The following is a 25,129-nucleotide window of genomic DNA, read 5'->3' on the forward strand; positions in this document are numbered from 1 at the left end:
AAACTTGAAGTAAATATGTTTTTGGTGTCTTTTCATTTTCATCCATTTTTTTGTCGATTTAGATTTTTTTTTATGTTTTATGATACACTAAAATATATATATAGAAATGAATGAATAACAAATAAATATAAATGCTAAAATAATTACTGTCAAATATTTTTTAAAATTATTAGTCAGAATTATTTAATATTAATTTTGTGTATTATATTCAGTATTTTACAAGAATAAATGCAATTCTTGAATTTTTGTTTTTCTTTTTAACATTGCGTGTCGAGGCACATTATTACTTTTTTAAATTTAAAAAATGTGTCTAAATCTGCTCACAATCACAAACAAAACGTTATGACCATTAAGTACACGTTATGACACATTTATTAATAATCACAGTTCGGACTGCCCGTGTGCGCGACTGAAAAATACAACGATAGAAATGTGGAAGGATTGTCTCGTCGAATCCTGAGAAAAATGTCGTAAAACAGTCGTCGATACATAGAGGAAAATGACATCATTTCCACATCTGCTTTCATCAAACTCGAGTACAAAAACAATGCCTATCTGCATAAATAGCATAAATATTTCCAGACTATAATTTACAAAAATATACTTTTGTTTGTTCGGCTGAGGCGTACTGCTGTCGTTTCAGTCTTGTACTTGCCGTAAAAAAAAAAAAAAAAAAAAAAAAAGAGAATTTTGTATAAAAAAAAAAACGACGCCTGATCTTTACTGCATGCAAAGCCGAGAGGAGACGTCTCGTCTCCGTGAGGTGACGCGAGGCCGCCCGCCCCCGCCCGCTCCCAAAAAAATAAAAGGCAACTTTGGCAGGTTTGAACTCGTCCGGCCGCCGCAGAGCGAAAAATATGGAAAAAAAAAGAAAGAAAATGTGCTCCCCCCCCCCCCCCCACAGGGTGAGCGCCGATATTTGCGTATTGCGTCTTTGCATGTGGAAATTTTGTCCACACGATTGCAGATCTGGAAGGCCTTCATCGTTGCCTCGAATTTGAGGTGCGACTCGGTGGGGTTTGACGCGCATCAGAAATTTAGCCAGTCGGAATCCGGCGCGCGGAAAATTTCGCCGGACAACGTGGCCAAACCAAAAGCTGGGCATATTTCATTTATCTATTTGGCCGACATCGCGATGGAGATGAACCTCGATCCGGCCAAACTTCGTCGAGACAAATCAAGCTCGACACGTCCGAACTTGACCTAGCCAAAATTCAATATGGCTTCCGAAATTTTATGTAGCCGACAGCTCGACATCTCTGACATCTACGCAGCCAAAAGCTCAACGTACGGTACGTGAACTTCATCCAAGCAAAACTCGGCAAATATTTTGTTGTTGATTTCATCTGAACTTTACCCACGTAAAGCTCGACAGACTCGACCAAACTTGGCCGAATTGAACTGGATTTTTTTTTTTTCTTTTCGCCAAATCTCAACATTTATGAAGATTGTTTCGCTGAATTTTGAAATTTCAAATTTCTTCTGGTCAGCGCTTGTTAAAGATTGACGTGTTAAAAAAAAAAAACTAAATAAAATAAAGATCCTTAAACGTGATCAGAAACATGTCGATGACCTGGTTTGGTTTCACACGCGAGCAAAAACCGCAAAATTTCGGATGGCGAGCGCACGGAGGAAAGGGGGGGGGGGGCGCCCCCTATAGGTCGGCCCCGTCTCGGGGATAAATGAGGCTGTTGACGCTGAAGCCGTTGTACAGGTGGCTGTTGAACTGTCCGCCCTGCCCCCCTCCCAAGGCGTTGTAGTACACGCCGCGGTTGAAGTGCAGACCCTCGCCGCCGTGCTCCGAGCCCACCGAGTCCTGCGGCCCCCCGACGTGGTAGGGGCCCTGGAGGGCGCCGATGTTCCTGCTGGACAGCTCGTCCAGCAGGCCCAGGGGCCCCCCCTGCCTCGCCGCCGCCGGGCCCCCCAGGGAGGACATGCTGCTGTAAAAGCTGCCGAAGCACGACGGCGACGGCGTCTTGAGGCTGTCGCCCGGGGCGTCCGAGTCCGAGGGCGACCGCCGGTGGGGGTCGGCGGGCTTGGGGGTCGGGGCCCGGGCGCCGTCCTCCGTCTTGGTGGCCCCCGCCGCCGCCGGCGCCGGCTCCGACCTTCGCTTCCTTTTCCTCCGGAAGTTTCCGTTGTCAAACATCTTCTCGCAGTTGGGGTCCAACGTCCAGTAGTTGCCTTTGCCTGCGGGGTCAAAGTTCACGAGCAGCGATTAGTCGAGGGATCGGCAACTGTTGGGCGAAAACCATTTTTGCTCGTGTGAACTGAAAATGCTTGAAATTGCAGCCCCACCCAATCTAATCCCATTTGAAAATGATTTTTTTTCCGGACATTACAACATCATCTATTCAAGGTTGCCTAGAAAGGGAGGGAAACTCCATTTTTTTTTTTTTTTTTTTATCAGATTCATCAGTTCAGTGAAAAAAATATCGACGTAGTAAAATCATCTTTCGTTGCAGCCCAACTTAAGTCTCTTTTAATGTCAGCCATGTTCCGACGACGTAAAGGCACTTCATACAAATTAATTAAAAAAAAAAAAAAAGTTTTTTTTTTTCGAAACAAACGTGTCTCATATTCCAAATGTGACTTCTTCCAAAATAACAAAGACAAAAATGTTTTTATCCCGCTGGCCAAAACGTCCAAAACCAAAAACTTCACACACATAATTTCGGCCAGTCAGAAAGACGCACGAGAGTCAAATGTTTGTATTGCCTCGATATTAATATAAATGCCAGATCGCGAACGCGTCTGCGTTTTGACAGAAATATTAACGAGCGACCTTTTGAGGAACTTCCTGTGCTGATGCGAATGGATCTGATTTCATATTCGTTGGTGCCTCTGTGTGGATATTAATTTGACACATTTTAAATATTCAATCTACTCTTCAGTCATGTAGTAAATGCCAAGAAACATCTACAAATGTTTTTGGGCAATTATTGCTATTATTGTGTCCAATTTAACGTTGCAGCCGCACATTGTTATTATTGAATAAAATATGGGAGAAGTTGTCAATAGTGACGTAAATACAAAATGAAAACATCCAAGTGCAGTAGTGCTTTTTATGTATTTATTTTTTTGAAGTGATTGTTCCCAAAAAGTCATCATACCTCACAGTTGCTTCTGATGTTTTTGACCTTCTATCTATAAATTCTATTAATTGATTTCTGTTATTCTTTTCAAACGTTTTGGCGTGTACTGCATTTTCCCACCTGGACATCATTAAAATTATGCTTTATCTTTATTACGGTACAACCAGTTTAATCGTTGCCTCATTTAGGCAAATGTATCAGTATTGAAATATGTTATCCATGCATCCATTTTTTTTGGAGCGTTTCTCCTCACGCGGGTGGCCGGCGTGCCGGAGCCTATCCGGGCGATTTTCGGGCGAGAGCACAGAAACAAACAACCATTCGCACTTGGGCAATTTAGGGTTTCTCCACCCCCCCCAGAGTACCCGGGGAAAAGCCACTTATGCACGGTAAGGACTTGCAAAGTCCACACAAGCTGGCCGTGGATTTGAACCCCGAGTCCTCGGACCTGCGAGGCACACGTGCTAACCAGTGGCCCACCGTGCCACCTTCAAATGTATTAGGTATGTCTAAATAAATGTATATTTTAAAAAGGCAATGTTTGAGAAGTAATTGTGTGTTTTCCATTTTTTTTCCCGAGTCAGTGAAGTAGACATTCTCAGGTGTGTCACTGCTGTAGCCGACGACGGTGCGTTCACTGTCTTTATTTATTTGTCAATCTATCACTCGGCACTTTTTTGTGCAATACGTTTGAAGATGTTTTGCGTGGTTGTGAGTTAACATGAGTGAGAGCAAAAAAAAAAAAAGATTTAGTTTGTGAATATAAACAGGGGCTAAATGTGTGTTATAAAAAAAAAAAAAAATGTCAAATTTGATGCCAGTGATGTTGACGACAATCTCGGGAGCCAATTGGTGGGTGGTGCGTTCGCGTACCGGCTTGTTGTGTCCTCGGCGTCGTCTTCGAGGGTCGGGTTGCCTCGCTGTCAAGTTTTAATGATGCCTTTTCTTTCCATTTTGTGCTCAAATTCGTTTAAAATGTGCTCAACGGATGTATTTTTAAGGGTTGTTTTTTTTTTTTTTTTTAATTATGTTTGAGGGTGATTTCATGGCTTTCTCAAAACTTTTTTTTTTTTTTTTGTACATCGCGCTTCTGCCGATATTACTAATGTAATATGTTTGAGAACTGGATTTTGGGGGAGTGTGTGTGTTGGGGGGGGGGGGGGATTTCATCGGTTGTCAATCAAAAGTTGGATCCCGAACTCGGTGCGTTCGCGGAGCGCGGTGCGTTCACGTACCGGGATCGTCCTCGTCGCGCGGCACCTTCTTGAAGCAGTCGTTGAGCGACAGGTTGTGGCGGATGGAGTTCTGCCAGCCGGCCTTGCTCTTCTTGTAGAAAGGGAAGTTGTCGGCCACGTAGGCGTAGATCTGACTCAGCGTCAGCTTCTTGTCCTGCGCGTTCTGGATGGCCATGGCGATCAGCGCCGAGTACGAGTAGGGCGGCCGGACCAGCTTCAGCAGCTCCTCCTGGCTGGCCACCGACAGCCAGCCCAGCTCCGGGCCGCCGAAGGCCGACGGGCCGGCGGCCAGGAACGGCCGCGGGGAGCCGTAGGAGGGCGGGCCGAAGGGCGCCGATGGGCCGGCGGCGTGCAGGTAAGGCGCCGCCGCCACCGGTGGGGGCGGCGGGTTGACGCCCCACAGGTAGGGGCTGGGCGGGGAAGGGTACTCGCCGTGCAGGCCGAAGCCGGCGGTTCGGTGAGCGGGGTTCTGGAGGCTCTGAGGCGCCTGCTGCTGGTGCTGCTGGTGCTGCTGGTGCTGCTGGTGCTGCTGGTGCTGGTGCTGGTGGTGATAGACGCCGCTCAGGGAGTCGCAGTACGCGGCCATGTCCGAGGCCTGCTGGGCGCCTCGGAGTGTGGATGCCTGATGCTGGTTCTGATGGTTCTGATGGTGGGACTCGGGGTCGATCATCACTCCGAGTCCGCAATTGGGAGGTGTTGCGAAGGCGACCGACCGGACGGGATCTTTTCTTTGGTCCTCTTTTCTGCTTCTTTCGACAAGTGTCCGTCCGTCCGTCCGTCAGTCTGTCTGCGTGCAAAACTACTCGCAATTGTTTTGACGCTCCTGACAGCGAGAAACTCGGCAGCCAATCGAGACTCGGGGGGGGGGGGGGGGGGGCGTGGTCGGGACCGCGTCCGGAACCGGCTCGCTCGTGCGGTCGAACCTCCCGCAGGGAAACGCCGACGGCGTCGCTTTGACTCGAGTTGAGCCCCACTCGGACAAAACAAACTTCCTCAACTCAGTCCAAACAATCAAATTCAAGGGAAACTCTTATTGTGGACTTCAATCAATCGTGCCTCGTTTCTTATGATTAAAATGAAATGAAGTTCCGCAAAATTCAAAAAGCACTCTACTTCTCGAGTATTGAGATTAGTAAAGAGCAAAAATAATTTGTAGCGGGTTAGCGCTAACATCCATTGCATATAAATACATAATCAATATCCATGCGCATTTTACATTGGGAGAAGGGAAATCCAGATTTTTTTTTTTCGGGCGGGGGGGGGGGAGGGTGCGTATTATACACGAGGAATGACGCTACAGTACATTTGGGGGGGTCAGGAATGAGAAAAGATAAAAGCCCATCAACGTGATTGATCAATCCTCAATTTTGCCCAGTATTTTAATTGATTGATATGACAAATGCTTCAATATCATTGCTAATACACAAACCTTGAAATTATGAAGTGATGTATGCACTCAGCATAAAAAGTGTAATTCTTTTCATTTCATATAAAAGTAAGAAATACAAGTTAACAATCAAATAAAATAACACCAGTCCATTTTTTTATGGACCGAACTCAAAACTCTGAGATAAAAATTGCTGAAATTCTGTTTTTGTTCCTTTTAGAAGGAAAAATGAATCTAAATCAACAATTTATTGAAGGTTTTCACTGCGTTTACTTCCAGACTCAACTTTAGCTTTGACTAATATTCCCTTTTCTTAATCATCACTTCAAAAATGCCCCCTCATCCTCAACAGTGTAACTATGAGACAACTCCCGCTGCTTTGTTGTGACACCTACATTTATACATTTATCTTTCGAGCATATTCATAACACTTCAAAGGTGCAATAATGAAGTCAGAAGTATTTCTAATCGTGACGTCAGGGTAAGAAAATGCTCCCAGCGCATACGCGGAGCATGACAAGTTTGAATAATGTGCCACTTATGAGGATAATTAAGAGCGTTGGCGTCCTAATTGGCCCAATTAAGGTTTGCCGTTAGAAGCCAGCTGTCACGTTTGAGTAATGACGTGACGACAACTTCGGAAACGTCGCCCGGCGGCCACAATTCGGATCCTTCGAGCGTCTGCGCCGTTAAATCAAGCAAGTTATTATTATTATTTTTTTTTGCTTTTAGACTCAACATCATTTTTCTTGAAGTCAAACTGACTTTTTTTTTTTAAAAAAACAGACGAGCTGAATCATATTTTGAACATGAGATAGAAGAATTCTAATCACATTGGAAAAAAAAAAAAAACATGAATTGACAAAATATTATTATTGTAGTATTTCGGTATTATTTTTCCCCACTGAGACAAATCGGAAAGGCCACAACCCCCTTTCAGCGCCACGAGACCGTCGTCGCAATGAACCTTTTTTTCTCAGATGATGAAGGATATATTCCTGCGAGTATCCCATCTATGGCGTTTTGTTCGCAACGATTGGACTTACTTTCCGATCAAACTTTCCCAATGCCTGCCCGATGATTCTGAAATTTTGAGAGCGAAACCGACGTGATTGGGCAAAGGTCGCACTGCGATGATGAAGTTGTTTTCATTCTCAATCTTTATAGTTCTTTTGTCAGATTTAAAAATGCAACAACAAATATTTCATGGAGCGTGAAACCGTACAAGATCTCGCAACGTATGCCAAAACATTTTTTTTTTAATTGTCTCTTGACACGCTTCAAGAATTTGCCAACTTCTTTTTTTTTTTTTAACCCCCTGGGGTTAAATTCTAGATTATGAGTGTGCACAATATCTTCTGTCCCAAATGATTTTGGAAAGTATGAAAGATTTAAAGCTGGGGTCTCGAACTCAATTTCCGTCGGGGCCCGCCGGAGCCTCGGCGCACATACCTGAGAAAATATCTCTCAATGTAAAAATCTCCTCAAAGGTCTTTTGTTATTTTTTCAACACAAAATAAGATAAGCATGGAAGCTGGCGTAAACAAGTTGTGTGCAAAACTACTAATAAAACTCTCCGGTGACGACGCGACTGTAACCTTCACCGAATGGAAAAATGTTTCTCTGCTTGCGTCAAGCCTGGTCGATGATGCCACGCCCCCCAGGAACCATATACCCCACCGTGATCGGTAGGTTCATCACCTCCCCACACAACACAGTAAGCGTGCCCTTTGTTTAAAACTTGAGGGCCACACTAACGTGAAACTTTCCTGAGTCAGTTGGGGGTGGGGGCCACAAATAGCCCGTGGCCCACCCCTTTGACACCCCCAATTTAAATCAAAACAAAAGAAGCCATTTGTACGATTTCATTCCCCCGAGAATCGCTAAAGATTCGGAATGGTTCAATTCCCGTCAGTTCCCGTCTGAGGCCAACAAAAGGCGGTGTGGAGGTAAAGGGGCCGTAAATGAAGAGCATCACTCGTTAATTTCCAGTATGGAAGTCAAGATCATTTATTCATCTCAATCAGTAGCAAAGAAGTAGTGGACACTGTACATGAATTCCTAGAAATATGTATGCTTAAAATGAAATACTTTTGATTGTGTTTTTTTTTTTTTTTTGAATGAACGGGACAAGCCGAAAGAAACCTAATAAATGTGTATCATTTACATTAACGTTACAACTGGTATGGACCAACAGGAAAACAGCGGTTATTTGTAGGACAACACCGCCCTCTGCAGTGTTTGTGCTGCAAGTGCATGTGTTACGCTCCTGCAGGACAACGTAGCGGCCACTGGGTGGTGACGTCGCACCACAATTTGATGCTCGGACGCCAGAACTCCTCAAAGGAGGTGGAAGAGGTGAACTTCCGCGTAAAAACATCGAAGCCCCTCCTGCCTCCGTGTTCGACACATTAGCACGAGCAGCTTTGGCGATATTCCCGCCTCACCTCGCGCTCTGCGGCCCGCAAAGTAATTGCATCGGCAGGATCGAGCCGGTGCCGTAATTTGGGCCTTTTCTGGCCGACCGAAACCGACAGCTCGCGCGACAAACGAGGACGTGTCCGCTTTTCGCCAGTTTGGAATTTGCGCCCTTGGCAACGTTTCGACTAAATAAAAGTCTTCCTCAGGCCCGTGAGAGCAAAAATAATGAGAGACATTTAAAAAACAAACAAACAAACAAACTAGTAAGTAAACAAAAACATTCAAAATCAAAGCAAATTCCAAACCCTTCCAAGCGATTCGATGCGTCCTCCGTGTGGAATAACGACGGTTTGGATGATCCAAAGGAAAATAATCCACATGGAGGCTTGTTGTCCATTGTCCTCCCAAGGTCAAAATGGCTTCCCACCGCGAGGCTGGCACGCTCACAACTTTGTGTCGTACTGCAGTCGAACCAACAGGCTTCTTGCTTTGTCGTATTATTTCCCCCGACCACGTCACGCGAGCACGAAATGTGGTTGGATGCCAAAATCAGTCGTGTTCTTGTTTCGGCATCAACACCGCATTTGTAACCCGAGCAACGCGAACCCTTCGAGCCATTTAAGCCGATAATGTTACGTATTTATTCAGGCGCCATGTTCCAAAAAAAAAAAATCAGTAAGCGTCTGTATGTATTTGTGTTCAAAAGGTGCATTGACGTTTGTTTCTTGGCACAGGAGGTCGTACAATGACTTCATTGAGCCCAAATCTATTTGGGGGAGGAATTTACGTCAAACCTCCTTGAATCCATCCGGTTTAGCTGACCCCGCTAAACGCGTTCACGGCGGGCGGTAATGGCGCCGTTTGCCATTTTTTTTCTCCAGGCCTTTTCCTGCGTCAGCAACGGGCGACGACGAGGCCACGCGGGCGCAAATTAAGCGCCGGGACCAACCAGTCAGGCTTTCATTTTGAAATCATCCCTTCGGCTGACATTTCCAAAGGGTGTCGGCATCGCTAGCTCGCTAAAGGCACGTCGCAATTGCCCCGAACGAATGCGCTCACGTCTTTCACGTCGGACCGCGAGTGAACCCTTTTAGCCGCGGCCCCTAAAATCCATTGACCTGAAATAGCGAAAACGAGTTTCACGCTGTGGCTCCACAATCGAGATCTACGCCGTTCTCGATCTTTGTGCAGTGGTCCGGTGCCCAAAGTTTGACGTTTTGTTTGGTGCCGCCGCTCGAACTAGTTGACAGTCGAGCGGAGCCCTCGGAAGAAGGGGGAATCGATGGCCTCGGCAGGGGGGCTGCCTCTTTACGGACTTGGCGGTCGGCCGCGCTCTGCTCCAGAACCGTCAAGCCTCCAAAACGGGGGGGAGGGCTTGTGCATTTTTTTTTTTTTTAAATCATATTTTATTAGTCCTGATGTGCGTCAAGTAAAAGGACAGCGGGACACTAAATGTGGGAAGAAAAAACACGGACACATTGCAAAACGAGCAATTTGCGAGGCAACACGACGACACAACATAAAGATGGATGGAGCGAAAGAGAACATCAAGGAGGACGCGCACGACTCCCGGAACAGAAATGTGGACGCACGCAACATTGTGGGGCGACCACATCAACGTGGACGCACGGCGCAACATTTTGGAAGGAGCGTTCGCCAGCGTCCGCCGCAACGTAAACGCGACGACACAGCAAACGCGGATGTGAACAACACTGCGGAGCAACTGCGGTTACGCGACATTGAGGAGCAAACACAAGTCTAAAGTCTGCCGGAAAGTAAAGATGGAGAGAAAAATGTAACAAACATGGACGCACAAAATGTTGCGGCGCGAGGCCATGTCGCCCGTGACGTTTCGGGCAAACGGGATTCGGACCCTTGCCTCCCGTCATCCTTGGCTAAAGCCGTTCCCCCGGCCTGTTGCCATGACGACCGGCCCGGACGAGAAGCGGGCAGGCGGCGGCAGGGGGCGCCAGAGTTCACGTCCGCCGCGGAGAAAAAAGGCTGCGCTTGTGCGGAAAGTGCAGGCTCGGCCTGTTGAAAAATGAAATATATTCCATTGCATTTTTGGCAAAAAAAATCAATACGACCTCATAAGACCCCTAAGGGGAGAATTCCATAAAGGAAAATCCAAAATCAGAAAGATGAAACTCTTCTTTTGCGTTCCAAAGCCTAGCTGAGTGAAACCTTTTCAAAATTGGATTGCAATGACATAAATTATGTAATTAACTGATAATGGGACCGCAGAATCGAACTCTTGGCTGTTAAAAAAAGAAATCATAATTTTGCTCGTTTGCGTGTTATCTGTGCTCGGCAGCAAACACGAGTGAGCTCGCGCACGCTTGGATGGCGTCATTTGCGATCCGGGTTAAATTCCCTCATCTCTCTTCGACTAAGACCGCGACAAGACCGACTCAGACCGGATTTCGACTGGTCGCAGTGAAGCCCGACTTTGGCGCTTCTCGCGTGAGCGTCGCGCCGAGAGCGTTTTTGTTCCCGCTTCAGGTTTTGTCCGTTACATCCTGACGTTGTTTGCGCGAGGTTGATCGATGACGCCTTATTTCTGCCGGCCAATCGGAGCCTCGGTTCGGTTCCGAGGGTCTTTTATGCGTCCATGAATGGCTCGGGCCGGACGAACCCGTGGCTGGGGGGGGGGGGGGGGGGGGGGGGCTTTGTTCTCCTGACTGATGACTCTGGGCAGCGGACCAGCTTCCAATGAAGTCGCTACCAACGGGATCTGGCAGCGACCGAGAATGTCTGGACAAGATTTGGGGTGGGGGGGGGGGGGGTGGGGGGGGATAGACCCGACAGTTTCTCACAACACGAGACGACCCAACGTGTCAAAGTGACCTCGCCGCCGGTTCGGCTCCCGGACGTCCGTCCATCTGCGTGCTTGCACATCCTTCCGTTCATCGTCCAGCTGTCAGATTTTCTGCTCCTCCATCCATCGATGTATTTCCCACGGAAAGCGCCACCGGCTGCTCTCTGCGGGCGCCAACGCGGTCCCCGTTTGAGTCCTCCAGGCCGCGGTCCCGCCCGCCGAGCTTTTGCGTACCCGCACGTGTCGGAACAGGAGCTCCATTGAGCGCCAAGGTCGTCGCCACTTTGGCTAAACAAGACCGGCGCTAACGCTAATGACGCGTGGGGGGGGTCGATAGCGGCGCTTCCGTTGCGTCTGCCTCCTACGCTTTGCCCTTCGGAGCGCACCGAAGCGGAGTGGCGCGCGCAAACTATTGATTCCCGTTTGTTTTCTAATCGGTTCTCAGACTCTTTGGTTATGACTTACGAGTTTATGTTGTTAGCAATTTAGCTTGTTACTTTGCTGATTAGCTAACGAGTAAGTGAGTCAGCAAGTTGTCGGTTTGTTAAAATGTTAGCTTGCTACTTTTGCTTGTTCATCAGGATCGTCTTTAGTTAGCTTGTGAGTTTGTTCCTTCATGAATGAGGTTGTTAGATTGTTGAGTTTTTTTTTTTTTTTTTTTTAGCTCAAATAGCTTTTTAGTACGTTACTTAGTTATCTTGCTAATTAGTTTGTTTTTTAAGCGTTAGCATTAGCCTAAATTAGAACAATTTTGGACAAGGACGACGAGATTCCTCAGCCGTTAACTTGTTTGTAGCTTCACGGGCCTTCCTTGTTTTTTCATAACGCACAAAAACCAGATTGGAACGTTCACTCGAAGGGGACAACAAATGACAATTGATTTGATTTCTTCAACAAATGCGAAAGACGAAGGAAGTGAGCTATTGATTGGAGGAAGTCACCTTCAAATGTCGATTGCGCCTGTAGAAAGCGTCCCGGCTCGCCTGAGGACATTTTGAGGACACTCCATCAAATAAAATTTCACATTATGGTGTATAAAATACAGAAACGTCAAGTCAAAGGTCAATTAGTTGTCGTGAGACCAAGTGTTGTAAAAAAAGATTTCTGATACTAAGAAAAAAAAAAAAAAAGCCAAATAGAATTTGTACATATTCCAAAACGTCCGCAGCAATTTTGTTCATCTTCTTTGTTGTTTTTTTTTTTTTGTATCACAGATTATTTACATAGTTGTATTTATGTTCTGAAGAATATGTCAGCCACTTAGCTTAGCATGTAGTCTTGATTTGGAACATTGCTATTAGAGCATTACTAAAATGGAATTAGTATTCAAAGAATGAAATATAATATACATGGCTTTGTTTAATGGGCTCTTTTTTGGTGTTGTTGCATTTTTGAAACGCTTGCGTATCGGTAACAAAGTTGTGCCAAAGGGGAACGCGACAATTGAAATTGAAAATTGTCTATAAAAGCGTCAATTGGGTCACAAGAAACTGTGAAATGAATTCATTCTTCCAAAAAGTCCTCCATTTGCGAGATGACCCCCCCCTCGCTCACTCCGGAGTCCGAGTACTGTGAGATCCCCTTCTGGAGAATTGAGCTGAAAACCCCCGTTCGGGTCCAGGAGCGAAAAGCGTCCCGCCGGTTCCGCGGGCTTGCCAGTCGGGGCATCCGGCGCCGCGTGATCCGTCCCAGACCGTCCCCGGCAGAATTTCCCTGTCAAAACAGGGCAGCGCCGGCCAGACGTGAAGAAGTCCTGCTCCGTCTGGCGCCGTCGCTCCGACCAATCCGGGAAGTCGGGCCCGGCCCGATTGCTTTAAAAGGCCTCCGACGCGGCCGGGCTCTTCCACGCCGGTGACACTTTGTTTGGATTTGAGGCACAGGCTGGGATGATGTGTGTCTCTGCCACACGCCGCCCCCCCCCCGAAACGCCGCTTCAGCTATTAAATCAGGCCCGTCCGTCTACACGAGCCGCCGGCCTCGGACGCAAACAAACGCTTCAACGTGTCCCGTTAAGAACCGCCACGCTGGCTTCAAACCTGCAGAAAAAAGACGCACAAATGCCCCCCCCCCCCCCCACGCTGCCGTTTGTTAGCTTGTTAGCTTGGTTGGTTTCAGGAGTTAGCATAGTTAGCGACCTAGCCTGTAAAATTTTCCCTTGGTTAGTTTACTCGTTAGTTGACGCTTTCATTTTGTTTGCTCATTCGCGACTTTGTTTGTTTTTGATGCTTTTAGTTAGTTCAGTGCAGTCACTGTGGTGCGAATGGTACTGACGCCCCCCCAAAACAAACAAAAACGGCACCAGCCTCTGAGAACCCGATCGTACAAAACCCAAATTTGATATTTAGGTTCCCAGTTTCGGCAGACTCCAGAAAGGAAGCTACAGTACGTGGGGGGTTTGAAAAGGCCTTTTCGGGTTGGTTTCCTTCCCCAAACGTCCCGGGTGGGACTGCAAAGCACTTTCGGACCGGTTCTGTGATGTGGTCCGTCGTCCTTCCCGAAGAGGTCTTATTTTCTCCCGTTTCTCCCGGGGAGGATTTCACGGTCGTGAGATTTGTTGAGCAAACGGAACGAGCAAACATTCCATCTGGTCCGACGCCGAAGGATCAAAGTCCAAAAACAACAACAACACGGCCGGACGCGACCTTGACGTCTCCTCGCTGTGGGCTTTTTTTTCTCTTCCTTTTGACCGATAAGACGCCAAACAACATTCGGGCTGCGAACTCCGCCCACTTCCTTCACCGCGCTGACTTCTTATCGTTTCATTTGTAGATATTTGCGTTTTTTTTTTTTTTTTTTTATCAGGGTTGCGCGCCTTTTCCTGCCTCCCGTCCAAAACAAACGCTCCTTGCCGGACTCTTCATCAGGTTAACCAATGAATGAGCCCCCCCCCCCCCCCCCAAAAAAAAAAAAAAAAAAAAAAACCCATACCAACCTTATGTAAATGTCATTACTGGGTGAACAATTTTATGTTCATGATGACTTGAAGTCATCTCATGGCTACAAAACCTGGTCAAATGTGGCACCGGGAAGTGGGCCAAGACGTGGTGTACTGCATTGCAGGCGTCTGCTCCGTCCAATCTCTCCACCCTCACGGAAAAGTTTTCAACACGGGCGACGACGCTGGCTGTTTTCCTCCCGTTTGAAACGAAACGACGTGAAATGTGTCACGCTGAGAATTGTTCCCAATATTTTGATGTTTCTGCCTTTTGGCGCTCCAGCTTCTTCTTCTTCTTTTTGTCTTTTTTCTTTTTTCTTGCTGCTTTTGATTCACGTTGCTTTCATGTACTCTTTTTTTTTTTTTTTTTTTTTTGCTCTGGCTCACTTGACACAAGTTTTGCTGGCTTTTTCTTCTTCCCCACCCAAAGCAATCAAACTACATGATGATATATATCCCCCCCCCCACATTTGAACATTCATTCATCCATTTTCTTTTGCCGCTTATCCTCACAAGGGTCGTAGGGAGTGCCGGAGCCAATCCCGGCTGTCAACGGGCAACGGCAGGGCACATGGAGACAAACAGCCGCACTCACAATCACACCTAGGGGCAATTAAGAGTGTCCAGTTAATGTTGCATGTTTTTGGGATGCGGGAGGAATCCGGGAGTGCCCACCCGGAGAAAACCCACACAGGCACGTGGAGGGAACATGCAAACTCCACGTAGGTGTGGAGCACGGGATTCAACCCGTGACCTCAAAACTGTGAGGCCAACGCTTTACCAGCCGCCAGCAGTACAAATGACTTCAATATATATTTATATATTTTTTTGTATTGTAGGGAGAAGATTCGTGAAAGAAAAGTCAGACGGATTCCTCAAATTAGCGGCGGCTGCGGCGGCGTTGTCGCGAAGCTCCAGACGGCCGCGTTTCACTATTGAAGGAGTCCCGCCAGCGCAATTAAAAATCAAACCCTAATAATGGAATCAATTTATAAAAAAAAAAAAAAAAAAAAAAGTAGCGCCGCATTGTTAGCTTCTAAGATGACTTTGGAGAGGGTTGGAAAAATCGTCACGCCGACCGACGGTGGAAAAGATGAACGCAGTCAAATGTAAAAGGAGCACAAGCAGCGTGTGCGGTGGATGGAGAAAGTCGCCGCAGATGCTCATGAATATCGCGAGATGGCAGTCGGCATAATTAGCGGCGTTAAACGTGTCGAAATGTCGCCCGACAACATTACGCGGGCCTTTTCGGGCGTGGACGAGCGAACAAAGGGGGACGATCCGCACGCACCAAAGCCGGAGAGAGAGAAATAATTGAATTTTTATCTTATTTTGCACGACGGTGACTCATTGGACCGGCGGCCTCTGCTCGTCGTCGTTAATTACTCGCGTGGCGACGAGCCAGCAGCCGAGGACGCCGCTTTCATCTGCGGGCGAAAAGGCGACACGTTCGCCCGCGGGAGCTCTTTTTGTTTTCATCATCATAACTTTGAGAAAAAAAAAAACAAAAAAACACTTGAAACGGCGTTTGGAGAATTTTTTTTTTTTTTTTCTCGTGTCGTTCGGAACTCGAAACTCGACTTCCTGCCTTTCTTTTGATGGAAATTCATCTCCAAACAAGTTTTGTCCTAACTTTTATTTCCAGGGGCGCTTTATGTGTCATAACTATCAACGTATTAACAACGGTATCATTTTGGTGATTCGTTTACACTACGCTGCCCTTTAATATTTGTTTAGCTTTGCAGAAGCGAGAAAAAGTGCCAAAAATCGGCCAGTTTGTGACGATTTGTTGGGGGGCGGGTTTCATATGGTTCGATTTGCTGTCTGAAAACATTAATAACTGACGATGAAACTTCAGTTTTTATTTGTGAGCAAAGGGTTACGTGTGGGGCCCAGAAATTCGGTATTTGTCTGAAATTGTTTGCGCCATTTCCGGTTATTTGACTCCCTTCAATTGTTTGAGTTCCAAGAGCCAATTTTATTTGTCGCCATCCTGTCAGAGCTGATGCTAGCTGAACCTTTGGGTCTTAAAAGAAAGAAAGAAAGAAAGAAAGAAAGAAAGAAAGAAAGAAATGCAGTGATACCTCTACTTACAAAATGAATTTGTTGCAGGAGTCGTTTTGTAACGTGAATTTTTTTTTTTTGTAAGTAGAAGCGCATTAACAGCCTGATCAACTCCATCGCGCCACACAAACCAAGATACCGGAAGTGCATCGTGGATAAAGATTGACGTCCCTCCTAGCCAACGGGATGCCAGGAAGATGCTAAGGCGATAGCCAACGGGAGGGCGCCTCTATGGCGGCGCGCAGACCGAGATACGGGATGTTTGCGTTCGGTGGAGCCCAGCGTTTATTTTTGCCTTTCGTATCCTGAATTTTCCTTCAGAACTACAGAGAATATTTTTCCAGGTAGAAGTTTTGTAACCTGAAATTTTCTTCACGAGAGACATTTGTAAGTAGAGGTACCACTGCAGCTAGCTAGCAGGCGACGTTAATCAACAGAATTGTGTGCGTTTTCGCCAGCGTCACACGCTAGTTCGGCCAAACATGCGGGACACGCCCACTTGTACCCTGAAAACAAAATTGGCCGGCAAGCGTACCCCGCCTCCTGCCTGAACACACCTGAGACTCCCTGGTGAGGATAAGCAGCTCAGAAAATGAATGGATGAATACATTTTAGCTCACCCACATTCCAAATTTCATTTGTTCAGACAATTTGATGGAAAAGATGGTTTGAAAACGGTCGCATCTCGCTTTGATTTCCAGCGGACGAACCGATGATGTGTCAAAACGGGCGTCCGGTCGCCACGGAAACCTGACAGACAACGGAGAGCTCGGCCGGCGCCTGGCGGGAGAAGCGTCGGGATGATGTCATGGGCGGCGGTCGCCGTGGCGACGGCCAGGGCAACAGACTCATCTGAAGAGGGTCTCGCTCGTCCGCAGGTGAACGCGTTCGGCCGGCCGTCGGGCAGTACTTGGAATGTGAAACATATACAAAAACAATGTTAGAGAATATGACCCCCCCCCCCGAACCCTCATTTGCAATCTGAGCTCAATTAGCTGCCCCGGTTTACTAGTGCTAATATATTCTTGAAGCCTTTCAGTGAGCCCCGTGCCCCCCCACCCCCCAAAAAAAAAAAAAATTGTATTTTCTCGTGTATAATATATACTCAAGTATAACACGGCAATTGCAATTTTTTTTTTCCAAGGGACGTTTACTCCGCGTCGCCGTCGTGCGCAGTATATCCGAATCCCAAAGCTATCTTATTTTGACATCCATCTCTTGAAGTGTAAATAGGTGCAAAAAGAAAAAAACGACGTTAGCAGATCAGATTACAGGACAAATTTGCAATTTCACAATTACACGATGTCAGACTACTGCCGTAGAGGACGTTCGTTGGTGCCTGACTTGTTCGTTTACGTACTTTTAATCCGGCCAACCACGTTGCGGAGCCTCGCAAGCTAACGCTAGCGCTGGCGGTTGTGCGCAAACATGGCTGCCGTTCGGCGTGGAAGGCGACCCGACCGGAGCAGCGAATTCCAACCCTCGTGGGGCCAAGGAACATATTTTAGACTCACAAAAAGTAGATACGTGAATTGCTCGACGGACGGATTGTTGTTCTTGTTGCTTTGCTTCACCGACAAAGATGTAAAAATGATAAGATGTCGAGTAATTGAATGGACGTGATCGGTTACGTCTATTTTTCCATTTTATTTTTTTAAACTGCGCGCACGCCTTCCTCGTCGGACGCAAAGTCGTCTCCCGGGGAGGACGCGGAGGACAAATATCTGGACGAATCCGAGCGGAGGCGACGGCGGGCAGAGGCTCGACGAGGCCGCCTGGTATTTGATGGAGCAGCGGTGGGGGGGGGGGGTGTTTGAGCGCAAACACCCAAGTGTGAAATGGACTCTTGACAGGCTTTTTTTTTTTGGGGGGGGGGCGTCTTAATCCCCCCGCGCCCCACCGCCCATTCCAGAGGCTTTCGTTTTTCGGGAAGGGGGGGAGGCGCTGACGCCGAAAGTGAAGCTCGCGCGTCCTTCGCCGACTTCTTTGTCGGTCCGGTGATCAAGAACATGATCTTTGGGCTCCCGACCCCTGAACAAGATGCTAATGTTGCCGTTAGCGGATCCGGTACGAGCGAGGCTCGTTCGTTTGTCAGTGACGTAGACCACCGGTGTCCAACTCGAGGCCCGGGGGCCCACCGCGTGAGTTTATGTGGCCCGTGAAGGTGACTCAACGTCCTTGATTCTTCTGAAAACCCCTACCAGAATTTATAACACTGACGTATTTATTATGAGCAATTGTGGATCTATTTAGAAAGGCTTTGTTTCATCCGTTGTTGGCCAATCACGGTTTCGGCATCCGGCTCGCGCGGGTGCCGTCCTCGGAGGGGGCGGGTCTCAAAGCCGCTTGGTGACCACAAAAAGGAGCAAAAAAGACAATTTGCGATCAGATCGCCGAGCCGGATGGAAAGCGACGTCGGGTCCGCGGAAAGCCGGGACGGCCGACCGACGAGTGGCCTCGAAGGCGCAAAGCGACGCTGAAATGTCGCGATCTCGTCTCTCGAAATCAAGCTCCGGTCGAGACGCTCTCGTCTCTTTTTTTGCCTTTCCACGATTGGCTTTCGAGCTCCGGAGTTGCGCCCCTGCCAGGAGGGGGCGCCGCAGTCCTCTACTGGGGAATGCGGCAACACGTCAAAATGCTAAACGTGCCGAAAACAGCACCACGTTGGTCCGATCGACAATTCATCGTAGCAACGCATATCGGGTTTTTTTTTCTTTTTTTAAGAAATAGTCGTCTTCTTTTCTTGTGGCTTTCTAGGAAATTGCGTCGTCAATAGTCGTTCGCTCAGTAGTTTCTCCCGTGAGTAGCTTATCCTCACAAGGGTTGCGGGAGTCGACCCCAGCAACATGTACAGTTTGGCGTCTCTTTAGAAAAATATGTCAATAATTTGTCGTCTTTCTCGGAAATTGCTGTCATGTGTCAACGTGACAACGATCGTTTCTCGTCTTTTCGGGAAAATAAGAGTCAATCATTTGTCTTCTTTTTAGGAAAGTGGAACAAAAACGGACGAACCGTTTATGTTGTCGTTTTTGTAAAAGCACAACATTAATGGCGTCGTCATTTTAGGACGGCAGATGAATTCATTTGTCTTGTGTGTGCAATATTAATAGGGTCAACATCAAGACTGCATTTACTTTTACTTTTTTGTTTATTTAGGAAAGTACAACAACAGTACGTCTTCGGCACTTTAAAAATAATGCAACAGCAAAAAAAAAAAGAAAAGTTGCTGCCAGGCTTTATTTTATTTTATTCCTGAAACCATTTTTGCGTCATTGAGTCGTAAGACGCGCGGTGGACGCTCGCTGTCAACGCGCACAAAGATGGCCGGCGCCGAGGGAACGTCTTCATCTTGACGCCGGGACAAAGCTTCGGGCTCAGCGGGTCATTCCGTGTCGCCTCAATGGGGCCGGCGCAACAATGGACCCCCCAAAAAAAAAAAAAAAAAAATTCTTTCTTTTGGAAAGCTCAGTGGACAGGGATAGTGCCCTGAGGAACTCCAAACAATGGCAATCATCTGGAGACGGGTTCAGCTTCCAAGCAAAGCTTTGAGCTGATTACGCGTGGAATCCATTCCATTGTCCTTGTCACGCTGGAGGGGCCCATCCGTAGAAAAAAAAAATGAGCCCCCCCCCAAAAAAAAAAAAAAAATAATAATAATAATAATAATAATGGAAATGCTCGGCCACCCACCGCTGAATTTCGTCAAATATTTTGCAAAATTCTTTGAAATCATTGTCAGATTAAATAATAATAATAGAAATGAAGCATCTGTAAAATTATTATATATTTGAAATCATTCTAAAATGTAGTAATAATAATAATAATGTTGAAGACAATGATAATGATCATAAAGTATGACAAATGTCATAAATGATTTGTATTTCAAGAGTGTCGTTCTCCACCCTGAAAGAATGACGTTGATTATGAAAGATGGAAACGAGACGAGGGAAGGACGTGAGGTCAAAGTTCATCGAAACGAGACGAGGGAAGGACGTGAGGTCAAAGTGCATCGAAACGAGACGAGGGAAGGACGTGAGGTCAAAGTTGACGGAAACGAGACGAGGGAAGGACGTGAGGTCAAAGTGCATCGAAACGAGACGAGGGAAGGACGTGAGGTCAAAGTTCATCGAAACGAGACGAGGGAAGGACGTGAGGTCAAAGTTCATCGAAACGAGACGAGGGAAGGACGTGAGGTCAAAGTTCATCGAACGAGACGAGGGAAACGAGACGGGGGGTCAAAGTTCATCGAAACGAGACGAGGGAAACGAGACGGGGGGTCAAAGTTCATCGAAACGAGACGAGGGAAACGAGACGGGGGGTCAAAGTTCATCGAAACGAGACGAGGGAAACGAGACGGGGGGTCAAAGTTCATCGAAACGAGACGAGGGAAACGAGACGGGGGGTCAAAGTTCATCGAAACGAGACGAGGGAAACGAGACGGGGGGTCAAAGTTGAGGCTCCAGCGGCCGCTCGTCCACCTTTGGCTTTTCCGAAGAACCTCCATCCGATTATTTTTTTAGCTGTCCACGAAAGTCGTTTGCCATGGATGGTCCCGCTCCAGCAACGCAAACCGAGACGGAAGACGACGACGCCCTCGAAAGGTCGTGAAAAGCGTCCAAAGCCGCCGACCTTTGCCGGCAACTTGAAGGGCGTGTCGGGGTTTTTGGTTTCTCACCGCCGCCTCTCTGACGGTCACGTGACCCCCACCGACGCAAAAACGCGTCTTCGGGACGTGGCCGCCGGCACCTTTTTAATCCTCACCGTCTAAAGAGAGATGGCGAAAAGAGATTGCTTTATGAAAAATATTTATGTCCAGGCGTCGCGGGATTCAAGATCTTACCGCTGGCTGCTTTAAATCGTATTTGCGTTACGTCGGGGTCGACGGTCAAAACAAAGAAAAGAGGGACGACTCCAAAACAAGATGTCCGCCGAGGAGGTCAGTAAGCGCAATCGCTCATCGTGGCTTTTTCCCCCCCCCCGTCCCAAACGGGGAACGACGACGTCGTTAGCAGGAGGAGCTTTTTCGCGTTTTCTGCGTCAAACCGTTGAGAAGGCCGCAGGGACACGTTTATTTCTTGGCGTTAATCCGTCCCTCCTTTCCCGCGAAAGTTGCGAGCCGGAGACGTGTTGTGGGACCGCAGCGCAGGATTGAAAATGTCGCGTGCGCGCTTGAATTGCGACACTCGAGCAATCTCGCGTTTTGCCCGAAGATGGCGAGCGAGCGTCCACCCGCCGCAGAATAGAAAGCCCTCGTCTTTAAATGAGAGGCGGCGTTCAGGAAAATCGTCTCCGGGGAGAGACGGCGACGGATTACCAGATATTTTGGTCGCGTGTCGCTGCCTTGAATTCACAAAGCAATTACTTTGAGCGGCGAGATGCCAAAAAAAACAAACAAACAAGCAACGCGAAAAACAAGACAATCATTGCGACTCCACTTTGGCTTCGCGTTCGGGTTCAACATAGCGACAAGCGGTTCGGGGTTCTAATGATCGTTTGCATTCGTACTCGGTTTGCAGTCGACCGATCGAAACATCTCCGAGTTGACGCTCAGAACAGGTTCGGTCCGCTCAGGGCGAAGATTTACGGCTCGGCTTAAGGCGGAATATTTGCTGGTCAAAGGTCGCGCGGCTCGCATTGGCGCTCGTGTTTGGACTCGGCTTGCTGCTGTTTGCCATTCGGGGTTCCTTCCCCGGTTGGGCTTTGGGGTTCTAACCCTCGCCCGCGTAGATGCCCGTCACACGTACGGCGAATCGCTCTTGCGACGAGGATGAGGATTGACGATGATGATTGGCTGGCTGCAGGAGGAAGCGACCAATCCTCACAAAGCGACTCCAGCGGGAGATCGCTTTGGACCGGAATCACACACAAAGGCGCTGGAAACACTCAATACGTTGCCGTAGATACTGTGCATGAAAAAAAAAAAAAATTAAAAACGGAGGCCGGCGACAGCGGTGCGAGCGGCCACGTGTCGTCCAGACGCGTCCGCCGGGTTGTTGTCGTCTCCTGGCGTCGCACTTGAGAGCGGCGGCGTGCTCGTGACCGCGTCGGGCCGGTACGTGCGCAAAAAGAGAACAAAAACAAAAACAGCATTTTGCATCGTGGTGACATCACTGGCGAAAATAAAAATAGAAAATTAGGGTCGGCTCGCCGTCAGTCGAACATTTCTTTCCCAAGAAATTTTCGTGGAAAACATACAAAGAGTAGCGAAAATTATTATTATTCTTTTTAACGATTAATATTATGAGGGGATTTTTTTTTTTTTGGAAAGGCGAAAAATACTTCTTCTTACTTCTTGAACAATCTGGGGAAAATGTTTTAACAGAATAATGTTGCAATGTTATGAGAAAAAAAGGCAGTTCGAGAGAATTTTTAAAAATGATGAAAAATTCATGGGTGTATGATATCTGAATATTGTGAAGATTTCACAATAATGTGACAGTGAAAACTTTCTATGAGCAGAAAGACAACAAAATTCAGAGAATGTTTTGGACTTTTTCAAGGAATAATTAGATGATTAATTTCCATCCATCCATTTTCTGTCTCATCGGAAGAAATTTATTTCCATTTTGTTTTTTCCATCCTTTTCCTGCCTCCGGCTTGAAAATCCCCTCCCGCGTTCCCCCCTTCTAGAACAATCCGTTCAGATGACAAAGCAATGAAAGGAATCTGATTTTCTTTGTCTTTGTCTTGTAACACTCGCCTCTCGCCACGTTTCTCTCTTAAGAGCCGCTCCCGGACCCAAATGGATCTTTGGATCCTCGCTGAAAATGACCACTTGTGAGATTCTGCTGAAGATTTGATGGAAAAAAGGTTTTCTTTCTTATCGCTCTGCTACAGCAAATTTTTATTTCAAGTTGCTGAGCAATTAAAGCTGATTCTGATTCTGAGCTGCCGACCTTCCGATGTCGCCGCGGGGTCGAGTCGTCGTGCCGCTAAGCGCCCTCATCCCGGGTCCGGACTCCGCTATCCGGATTCGAAGACGTTTTGGAAGAGTTGACCTCCTGCAGGACGGATCAAGCCGGACGGGAAGAAGGCGCCCGCCCGCTGCGTCACCGGGAATGGCGGGAAAACACCCGGCCGGTTTCTGGACGGCTGCCGGCAGAACCGTCGGCAGCCTGTTGTGGGAATATTTATAATATACGCCCTCTTCTCGTTCCCCGTGGGGATGAGTCGACGCGTTCCCGTCGGACCGAATTTGGGTCGGACGCCACCTCGGAAAGGTTCAACGTCGACGTTGTCTGGAACTCGCGTGGAAGCGGAGGAGCCAAAAATTGCAGCAGAGAGAGTTCAAGATGGGGCCTTTCTGCCGCGATGGACACGTTCCGTAATCAATAGCGATGGTGTAATCTTGTCCCACGTGATGCAACAAATCTTCTCCAAAAAAACTGCTGAGCGTTTGAGGAGTCGCAGGAGGAGGAGGACGGCGGCGTGGTTGTAATTATGTCGGGGCGCTGCAGCCTTGCGGCTTGCGTCGGCGTGCCAGGACGTCCCGAAAGAGACTTCGCTGACGCCTTTGAGGCCTGCCAAGCGCGGCCGCAGAATACATCCCATAATGCTCGGCCCGGGGGGGTGGAAGGCGTCAGCGCAACATCTGACAAAACAATCTTTTTTTTTTTTTTTTTTTTCCCTGCCTGCTGCCGTTGACTTTTGCCGCCTGTTTAGGGGAATCCGGGGCACGTGGGGGGGGGGGGGGGTGTTCAATACGTGGGACACAGAAAGCATGCAGTTACATATGTGGAGGAAGGGGGCGACGGCGAGAAACATCCCAAGTGTGACAGCGCTGACTTGTTGCCCAATTGGGGTCAAGGGTCCCTGTTGCCGGGCAGATTTGCTGTAATTTTGACTTCATATTCAAATGAGTTCAAATGAGATTTTTTTTTTCAAACTCATTTGTTAGCTTTTATCTATTTTTCAACGTCAGCAATTCTTCGTCACAGGTGGGAATTGCCGGAGGGGGTGCGCCAGGAAAAAAGGGGTGTTGGGTAAAATGCATGGCCTTGAAAGTTTTGGGATTTGGACTGTTGTTGCAGGGTGTGACGTTTCCTTGGCGATGTAAAAAAAACCTGTAGCAAGACTGGTCAAAGATTGAACATGCCAGACATAACTTCATTTTTGTATGGAGGTTCTTCAAATGAAAATGATTTTGTGCGTCGAATCGGAGCAAATGGTGCGGTGGAAGGTAACGCGCGGGCCTTGAAAAGGCTGAAAAATTTTGTGGGATGCGGACCGGGGGGGTGCTCTTCATCCTGAAATTCCAAAGGAAGAAACCTCGGGCCCAAGTGTTCCATCGCGATCCGACGGGACGCCCGCCGCAGCCGCGTTCGCTTCGACTTTCCGAAGGACGGAAGGATGGCAGGATCCCGCCGGGCGCTCCTTCGCATGCCCGACACGTCGACCGGAGCGCTTTCAACTTGTGAGGAGGCCTCGTTGGTGATGCTTTTGAACTGTCGCCATGACGACGTGATTGCATCACATGGAGTTGCTTTGGGGATCGCCCCCCCCCCCCCCCCCCACAACTTGACTTTCTCCTCTCTCACTACTGACAGCACTTTTGTCAACACGAAGCCGAAGCGCTGCCATTTGTGAGCGTGAGGGTGCGCGGGCTAGGACGGCAGGGTTGGAGTATCTGAATAATGAACCCCCCCACCCGGGGGGTGCGCTCTTGCGGTTTTGTGACAACCGTGCGGCTGCGGACGACATTCCCGCCATGGTTTTGATGACGGGAAGTATTGAAAGCCTCCCCACCAAACAAACGTGTCGACATTGCAGGGGAAATCTGGACTGGTGGGGGTCTCGGCCTGGATGTTGAATCTTCAAAGGTTCTTGGAGTTTTTGACCTTTTACCCAACTGTCCAAAGACGTCTTAAAGGGGTTTAAAAAGTGTGTGGTGCGCCACCTCTTTTGGGACCTCGAGGGGGGCGCACCTATAGGTCAAAGGTTAAAGGTTTTTCCACCCGATGGAGATCTTCAAGGGGGTGCCAAGCAAGCTTTTAAAAGTCTGTTGGCAATTATCGGAGGCGGGAAGGGGTCCGGCAAATCCCGCCGTTCGTCTCAGCTGCTCAAAGACGAAAACCGCGCCGCTTGTCGAATTGGACCCTCTTTTGGGACAACCTCAACTCTGCCAGGACTTCAAAAATCAAGGAAAGCTCAAATGGATGGGCCAACTCTTTTGTTGAC

General features: G+C 47.9%; 1 protein-coding gene across 1 annotated transcript; it reads right to left on the reverse strand.

The window, feature by feature from the left end:
• Window positions 1–327: 327 nt before the first annotated feature.
• foxi2 (forkhead box I2) lies at window positions 328–5,124 on the reverse strand. The gene is made up of 2 exons (XM_061843830.1): window positions 4,328–5,124; window positions 328–2,187 (listed from the first exon to the last, which is right to left on the reverse strand). Exons 1-2 carry the CDS (start codon window positions 4,995–4,997, stop codon window positions 1,655–1,657), a joined length of 1,203 nt encoding a protein of 400 aa, XP_061699814.1. The 5' UTR covers window positions 4,998–5,124; the 3' UTR covers window positions 328–1,654.
• Window positions 5,125–25,129: the final 20,005 nt, after the last annotated feature.

This window comes from Syngnathoides biaculeatus, chromosome 15 (assembly GCF_019802595.1).
Source record: "Syngnathoides biaculeatus isolate LvHL_M chromosome 15, ASM1980259v1, whole genome shotgun sequence".
NCBI classification, from domain to species: domain Eukaryota; kingdom Metazoa; phylum Chordata; class Actinopteri; order Syngnathiformes; family Syngnathidae; genus Syngnathoides; species Syngnathoides biaculeatus.

Coding starts and splice junctions, on each gene's coding strand:
- foxi2 (XM_061843830.1), bottom strand. CDS start 4,997: ATGATCGACCCCGAGTCCCACCATCAGAACCATCAGAACCAGCATCAG. Junction 2,188..4,327: donor GCGCGACGAGGACGATCCCG/GTACGTGAACGC, acceptor TTGACCCCGCAG/GCAAAGGCAACTACTGGACG.